The sequence below is a fragment of the Felis catus genome, chromosome B1, assembly GCF_018350175.1.
Source record: "Felis catus isolate Fca126 chromosome B1, F.catus_Fca126_mat1.0, whole genome shotgun sequence".
NCBI classification, from domain to species: domain Eukaryota; kingdom Metazoa; phylum Chordata; class Mammalia; order Carnivora; family Felidae; genus Felis; species Felis catus.
The window spans coordinates 142,154,134-142,163,188 of record NC_058371.1 but is presented as its reverse complement, the minus strand read 5'-3'; the positions used below and the strand labels follow the sequence as shown (position 1 = coordinate 142,163,188).

General features: G+C 39.2%; 1 protein-coding gene across 1 annotated transcript; it reads left to right on the top strand.

Annotated features, from left to right (window-relative positions):
• Positions 1–1,362: 1,362 nt before the first annotated feature.
• Positions 1,363–7,557, top strand: CXCL13 (C-X-C motif chemokine ligand 13). Its single transcript, XM_003985260.5, has 4 exons — positions 1,363–1,513; positions 3,157–3,289; positions 6,103–6,183; positions 6,702–7,557. The coding sequence occupies exons 1-4, from the start codon at positions 1,450–1,452 to the stop codon at positions 6,724–6,726; spliced, it is 303 nt and encodes a 100-aa protein (XP_003985309.3). The 5' UTR covers positions 1,363–1,449; the 3' UTR covers positions 6,727–7,557.
• The last annotated feature ends 1,498 nt before the right edge of the window (positions 7,558–9,055 follow it).

The following is a 9,055-nucleotide window of genomic DNA, read 5'->3' as shown; positions in this document are numbered from 1 at the left end:
GCAGTCATTCAGGCCAAGAGGAAAACCACTTGTTGTAAGGTCGTGTGACATTACCACAACCCCCACCCCATACATCATGGAACATCTAAGATGCTAAACATCCCCAATGCTAAGTGAGTACAAAAACCAAATTGTTTAGGAAACCACACCAGGAAGACCATAACTTTGAGTTTTCAGTGGTTTGATGAGTCTGGTTTCATACATCCACACTTGTATACTCCCAGGACAACCCAGTGGTACTCTATGCCAGACCACCTATTGTCCACATGCTTTTATTTCTTTTATTTAGTCAAAGAACTCCTAGCAAGTGAGTTAAGGCTATAAGCTCATTGTCCACATGGGCTCATTTGGCAGGATCAAAAACGAACTGTGCATATGTTTTGTGAAACATACTGTAATACTGAGTTCAGCATCAGATAAAATTTTAATGACACCCTCCACTGACACCTGGTTCTAAAGCTCAATAACCTGCATACTTGAGACTGAAAGATTCTCTTCCTCAAAGTTGTTGCCTCCCTCCCTTCATCGAGACACGGGCACACCAATGAGGAGACACATACTTGCCCCCTTCCAGCATTTCCACAATGACCAAATTACATAAGTAATTATATATTTCAGATGATGAAATAAAAGGTGGGAAAGTCTGGCAGGAAAACAGTAACCTAGTCAGCATAGAAATCTGTATGTAAGGAGACATTCATTAGGTGTGCAAATATTTACTAAGCATCTGCCAAAGGTTAGACTTCCTTACAGAGGCCAAGGGCCCAAGGATGTGCTCCACAGAGTTCCCTGATTTCCTGGCGCATGCTTTCAAATGTCATTGAGAGGGGCGCCTGGGTGGCTCAGTCGGACAAGTGTCTGACTTTGGCTCAGGTCATGATCTCGTGTTTCGTGGGTTCAAGCCCTGCCTTGGGCTCTGTGCTGACAGCTCAGAGCCTGGAGCCTGCTTTGGATTCTGTGTCTCCCTCTCTCCCTGCCCCTCCCCCACTTCCTCTCTCCCTCTCCCTCTCTTTCAAAAATAAATAAACATTTAAAAAAGTAAAAAATTAACAAAACAAATGTCATTGAGGAAGCCTGCTGACCCTTCACTGAGAGAAGCAATCAAAGCCACAATCACAGTGACCTGTAGAACCTCCAGTCTGATGTCTTTTCCCTCTCTCCCCACCCCCAAATTTCTGCAGCATCCCTGCCATTTATAATCTATATTTGTAAGACATATTTCATTATACTTAAAGTGCTTTGAAGCCAATTCATAAAATCTGCAAGGGGAGTTCAAAAAAAAAGCAAGCTCAGCAATATTTGGGGACTTTTAAAACTGATGACACAGCTGACCTATTGGAGACACAGGCAGTGGGACGGCCCTCACTGGTATAAATAAATAGGAATCTCTGTCCTCAGAACCCACAGTTTAGACTCAGAGCTGAAGTCTGAACTCCACCTTGAGGCAGAATGAGGTTCTCCCTGGGATTTCTGCTTCTCATGCTGTTGGTCTACAGCATCACTCCAGTCCATGGTGAGAACTTTCACTTATCTTCTCATTGTGCTTTGAGCAGAAATAGTCTTCAGCATTTCTTTCCTTTTTTTTTTTTAATTAAAAAATGGGGAGCAATATGACTGAAATGGGAAGGGGGAGATTACCTAAGTACTCCTAGGTATCTAAAAGTAATATGCTTAGAGATTTAACTCTTAGAGGTTAGAGACACTTATGTTGTTAAGATTATTATCCATAGATAGAGATACTGAAGTTCAGCGTCCGTGTGACTTATCGTTGGTTTGTCTATTCCTGGTCTTTTTCAGATTCAGCTCTGCTATAACTAATTCTTTCCATGTATATATCTTCTTGGCTCTGCCTTTCAGTGCTACCCCTTCCGACTAAACCCTTTATAGGGTTTAAAGATAATTGACCTCAACAGGTTGGTCTCCTGCAGAGAACGTTTGGTGCAATTCTATTTGGCTAGCTCTGACGTGAGCCACTGTAAGCACAACATGGGTACTTAAGTACATGCTTTCTGCAAAGACATAGACTTCCAAGTCTAAATGGGGTGATGATTGTATAAATAGATAAACATCTAGTTGAAGTTGTAAGTTTTTATACAGCTGAGGAAATCCAAGGCCTGTGCCTTGGATTGATATGATATAGTCTGAATGATACAGTCTGCTCAGGTATAAAAAACAAATTTTTGCTCTTAAAGTATAAGGCATTGTTTTTCAATTATTTTGTTTCACATGCTATTTTTATTCTTCAAGAACTTCATCTCTCACCTCTTCCATAAAGCTGTCCCATTGCCCTGGCAAAGTCCTCTGTTCCCATCATGTAGTTTGGATCCTGGGTGTGAAATACAACATTCTGTGACATTTTAGTTTTTGTTCATTTGTTTCGTCCACCAAATTGTAAATGCCTTGAGAACCAGGGCCCTTTTATTTGCAAATATGTGTCAAGCATTGTGTTAGGCACTGGGCTTAAGAGGGTAGACTTCATTAAAATACATGAGATAGAGTAACTTATAAAAGTATCTAGTACTAATGACTTCTGTTATTGAATAAAAATAGTCTTGAATTTTTATTATCAGCTTTCGTTGGTAATAATTTGCAACCGAGATGAAGGACCAGCGTATTAAAATACATATATATATATATATATATATATATATCTCGTATTAAAATATATACATATATATATATGTATATATATCTTCCGTGGTGTTTCCTTGGAGAGACAAGGAAGGGGGTGGTGAGCATGATGAGAACAGCTTATTACTACTCTGGGGACACTGTAAGGGATTCATGTCTTTGGTTTTTATGCGTTTGGAGGGAAGATCAAATCAGTTGATTTTACACTGTATGAATTATAAGTGAGTTTTAAGTCCCCAGAGCAGTGGTTCTCAAATTTTATTATACAATCACCTGAGCACCAGTATAATGCTATCACAAATTTCAATAGGTGTCGTACTTTTAGAAAGCTAATTTTATTTTTAAGGTTTTGGTAGAAAACGTTCGAAAATAAGCCAAGCAGAAATACACAAACTAAAAGCATCTGGGTGAAAGCGCCAACTTGAAATTTTTAAATCTTCAAATGCACCGTATGAAAGATCAGTAATTAAATTCAAGTTATGAATTATATGTCAAAAGGATTAAAATAACTGATTGTGTTTACAGGTGTTCTGGAGGCCTTTAACACAAACTTAAAGTGTAAATGCGTCCAAGAGACCTCAGCCTTTATCCCCATCCAACTCATTGAAAAGCTTCAGGTCTTGCCTCCTGGGAATGGGTGCCCAAACAAAGAAATCATGTAAGTTGCAGGAGAAAAATGTATGTGATTCTTTTCTCCCAATGAAAATCAGATCAAATGTTGCCATATAGTATTTTTTTAGTATTGTTGACATACAATGTTGCATTAATTTCATATGTACAGCATAGTATTCTTATTCAAGAATCTCAAAGGGGTTGATTTTGAGAGTTGCTAACAACTCTCAAGCTAATAATGGGACTCAATAATATTTGTTAAGTACCTACTTTGCAGCGGCCCTGAGTTAAGTGCTTTATTCACATTCATTCATCATATTCCTTTAACAGACATTAAGTTACGTGTAGTGTTATCACTGCTCTGCAGGTGCAGAAACTGAGGCTTAGGGAGGTTAACCAACTGCCCTGAGGCAAACCCTTAGAAAGGGACAGAACCAGGACTCCACCCAGGTGTTCCCCCTCCAAGCCTCTTCTCTCCTACCAAATTCAAATCACCAGCAGAAGCAGACACTTTGTTCCCCAGAAGTTAAAGAGCAAGAAAATAAGTACCCACTACAGTCCTTGGTCTGAACATCTATTTTATGGGACAGTCCCTTAGCTTTAAGATCTACCAACTTTGATACCATTACTCTGATTGAAGAGTTAGGCTATGGAGTCAGCTGTGGCTTCAAGTTTAATAGGTATTTTCTTTAACTGAAATAGCATGATCTCTTGTTTCTGTGACCCTTTTCAGTACTTTCAGAGAAATCTGTTGATACTTCTATCATAACATTTTCCATGGCACATCAAATGAGAATTTACACATTGCATGCAAAGCCCCTAGTATAGTGCCTGGCACAACAGTAAATGTAACAAATGTTCAGTAAATGTTAGCTGTGATTATTATAGCATCACTGTGTTGAAGCAATCAGGTTTGTGGCTCTCTTTCTCTCTTCCATTCTCTCTCACCAGAAATAAGTTCCTTATAGACCGGGATCAGATTTATTTGTTTCTCTACTCCCAATGCTTTATCCCTTACCTGGCATAGAGCACAGGTACAAGCAATGTTGGATTGTTACACTGCATTTTTTTAAAATAATTCTATAGATCTTTTGTGTATCACTACTTGGAACTTTGATTTCTCCTTCCTAGATCTATCTTTATGAACCAAGCATCCACAGCTCATGGACATATTAGGCACAGCATCTTTCTCCACATTTCCTGACTTTACTCTCACTAGCAGCTCTGCCCCTGTACTTCTTTAGACATTTGATATGTTTGTAATCAGCCACTTTTTGTTTGTCCCATTTTGATATGTGCTTTGGGTGTCGCACTAGTTGTGTTCAACTTGTAAAAAAGAAATATGGGATATCAAAAATGTGTGCAAAAATTTTTCATTAAAAAGGCATTATACTTTTCCTAATGTCTTCACTGATGAAGGTTCTAACTAACCCACAATTATTGGCCTCAAACGCAGAGATGTCAAGTCCAGCCATGACCTTGAGAGCAGTTCCTCTGGCTGCATAGAAACCTGAGATTCTCTCCTCTCTCTCTCTCTCTCTCTCTCTCTCTCTCTCTCTCTCTCCCTCTCCCTCTCTCTCTCTCTTTTATTACATTTCCTCTGTCAAGTCTCTTACCTCTCAACCTGAGGAAGTAATGCACCCCAACTTTCTCTTCATTAACAATAATCATTTTGAAGGGGCAAAAATTTGATTTTATATCTTGTCACCAAATTCTGTATTTCTGAATTTTAACCAGATATAGAAACAAAAGCTGGAAATTACGAGAAATACATAGCAATCAGGGTAAAAATGCTATGAGTCCAGATGGTCAGAAATCTATTTTCCCTCATGAACTCAAAAACCAAATTGGAAGACTGCCCGAGAACCCCAAAATGCTGTGGCCTCTGACCTCTCTAAGATTCATTTACAAGGGTGGAGTTTCAAAGCTAGATGGGCAGATCCTTCTTGCTAAGGTGAAGGTGAAGAAATCGTTTTGCTCAGAGGTCACCCCGATAGAGGGTTGAGTGTCCCTGGTCACTATCACCTGGGAGACCTCACATCTTTCACTGCAGGTAAAACATTCAGCACTGTGTCTGGCACTTATTGATAACTATTCAGATCCTGCCCATGTAGAGTGGTGGCTAAAAGTGTGGGTTCTGGAGGCAGATAACCTTCATTCGAATGCTGCCCTGCTCTTGCATTTGTCGTGCCATCTTGGGCAAGTTATTTAAACTCTCTAAACCTCAGGTTCCTCATCTAAATGTAAGGAAATAATAGTTCTCTAGCAAAGGACTTGTGTGAGATTTACATAATCCATGTTACCTGCTGAGGATAGTGATTGGCGCATTGTAAGTGCTTGATCAATATTAGCTATTATTGTTGCTGCTTTTGTTGTTATCGAATCTCTCAGAGCAGTGAAAGCCTCACTAACTAGAGGTTCAACAAAATGCCAGGGGCACTCGGAGCGATCAGCTCTGTAACCTCTCCCACATTAAATGTCATTGGATCTGCTTTTCAAATAAAATTTTCTCAAGAGAGTGTTTCCTATTGTTTATTTTGTTCTCCCAAGCTCAACAGACAACCATCTATTTTATGGGACATAAAGATAATGTGATATAGATTTAGAAGTGAGCCAATCTTAGAGTCAGCTATTTGGCCCACCTCCAATTCATGTAAAGATTGTCAGCAAAGCATTAACCCCTGACACATAAGATTCTGTTAACCTCATCTTCAGCTCCACTGGCTCACACACAGATCCCAAACTGCCCACCTCCAATTCCACTTCATCCGGGAATATTTTTCTACTCCACTCTCCTTAAGGGCCGGATTGACTAAAATGTAACACTGCCTTATTTTTATTATTTTTCTTTCCCCGCAGAGTTTGGAAGAAGAATAAGTCAGTTGTATGCTTGAACCCTCAAGCTAAATGGATACTAAAATTAATAAAAATGTTACAGAGGTAAGTCAGACATCCCAAGGGTTTTCAGATTCCAATTTGTACTGAAGGGCTTCCCTTTCATGGGTAGTCAAAAGGGGACCATTTTAATTATTTATTTTTTTTAATGTTTATTTATTTTTGAGAGAGAGACAGAGTGCACGACTGGGGCAGGGGCATAGAGAGAGGGAGGATCTGAAGTGGGTTCTGCACTGACAGCAGACAGCCCGGTCGGTGCATGGCTCAAACCCACGAACCGTGAGATCATAACCTGAGCCGAAGTCAGATGCTTAACCGACTGAGCCACCTAGAAGCCCCTAAATGGGGACCATTTTAAATTTATGAGAAATTCCCAAGACAAATATTCATTCTTCACTATTATTACTTTTCAAATGAGTAAGGGTGACTCATTTCAGTAGCTCAATAAACTAAATGGAAAGTCAATATGCACAACAGTCCTTGTTTGATATCTTTAAGGAAAACCAGTTTTTAGTAAGTCTCTCTGTGAATATGACTCTCTTGTTTTTGTTTTTATTTCACAGAAAAAGTGCTGTTTCAACTCCATGAGCTCCAGCGTTTAAGAAAAGAGTCAACTGATGCCAATATCCCTACTAAGGACACCTGTCTATGCCCCTCCTCCTGCTCTGGGTTTTAGTTTTGTATTTGGCTGAGTCTTTCCAAGAGAAAGAACTTCCCCATATAAGCAAGAATGAAAATATATGTTAAATAAGCTTACAGAAGCTGATGTGGCCAACTTGAGCTTTTTAAAAATTATAGTACCCTTATACACTTGGACTTTGCATTTTTATCAATCAGGAAGAAAGTTTCCTTGAGGATACTTAGTAATAAATCACGTCTGTTTCTTTGAATAGTATACCTCTTGTCTACACTAAATTTTCCTAGAAACTAGGGGAACAAGAATTTAAACCTCAAATCTGAACATATGGCTTGAATTAAGAAGGAAATGATGGAATTCATTTCAATCATTTCACACCATAAGAAAAGCAGGCCTCCATAAGAGACTGAAACCTGCCTGGGAAACCCAGGGAATTTCATAAGAGACAGAGGGCTCTCATAGTAGCTATCTTCCATTTAAAAGCTCACTATTGAAAAGAATGGAGTCCTTTTCATTTGAAAGAGTTCTTTTACGAGATTTACTGTCCTGGACAAAAACTAATAACATTCAACAATCTCCAGACTTAAATTCGTAGAATATTCAGGAAAAGCATTTAAAAACTGATATTCAGATGTCTTCTTTTATACATTTGCTTTGACGAACTTTTCTTACTCATATCTTTTGCACAGACTTTTTTTTCCCTTGGTCTCTGGTACCTGATTCTTTAATGCTTCCTGTTGATCTAATGCTATTCAATAAACTCAAGTAAATGTTTTACTTAATTATGAGGAACTTATTCTTAATAGAGCATTTGCTCAAATTTAGACACTCTGACTCATCACAATGAAAAGTAGGACTTCATCATGTTAATTTTTGCTTGCATGATGCTTGCCTTTTACAGTTGTTTTAAATTATGTGGCAATGGGTGAGTGAAGTTATTCCTGATATTAACACAGGGGGAAAATGCTTGACTATGAGAGCTTCTTTTCCTTGATATACTCATCATTATTTCCTCTAGAGATTTCCAAATTCTTACCAAAACCTATTTTCACTTATATTGGTTCTTAAAGTCTCCAATGTTTGCTTTGACAAAGGTTTCCACTGGGTTTGACAAACAGAAGAAGTAGACCCTTAAACCCCCATCCCCTCCTTCCCGGGATGCAGCCTGGCTCTCCCATCAGGGCTGGGCTTTCCCAATGGGCTGGGTTCCACTGCCCTAGTGCCCCTCATTCCCCTTGCCGCTTTGGGGGGCCCACTCCAAGCACACCCAGGTTTAAAGCTATATCTGGCTCCTGCTTTCAATTCTCTCTTTTTTATTTTTTGAGTTATTTTTATTAAATAGATTTCTTGGATGGGAGTAAAGAGAACCTATTAATGCTACTTTTTCTGTTGTCTACAACAGGAATCATAAAATGGATCATAAAATGCCATCAAAATCCTGCATTCAAGCACTTTCCAGACTTCTACTTTTAGAGGTCAGGAATCACATCACTCTTTAGTTTTGTTTTGGTCTTTGAGAATGCAGCTAGATGAATATTTAGGATCCTCAAATAAGAACTATTATCAGTTTCTATGAGGCAGCTACTCATGTCACCCTCATTTTACAGAGGCAGAAGCTGAGACACACAGGGATTAATAACTTGCTCGAGGCCTTACAGCTACTAAACAACAAATCAAAATTCAAACTCAGGCAGAGTGCATACTTCTAATCACCACACAATGCTGACCACACTTTATAGGGAGTAGACATCACCGGCTCCATTTTACAGAAGGAGAAGTTGATGCAAGTGAACATTTACTTGCCCCAAATCACATAACTAGTAAGAAGACAAAACCAGAATTCAAACCCAGGGCCTCCTGACTCCTAAATATATGTATTTCTTACCTCAGCCCCTTTGTCCACCATTTTTTCAGGGCCAATCAAAGTTCCAGAAGATCCAAGCCTCCCTTGGGTTGAGAAGACAGCATGAAGACAGTGGGCAAATGTGGGATTAGAAATGAAACAACAGGACCAGGGAGGGTTCTCAAACTTGCTTTCCTTACCACACAACTACCAGCTTCTCAAAAGTCACAGTAGATTTGGAGGTGTTCAGTCTGATTGGGGACAGGGATCTTAACCCACAGTTAAATGCAGGATAACTTGTTGAGCCATTTAATGAGTGTCTGAGGAAAAGTGATCATTAGCTGATCTGAGCGTGTTTGGGTTCAGAAAGAGAGAATAATGAAATGGTAAGGCAAAATTCAGGTAATCCATGGTCACATACATGCAAACATACATAA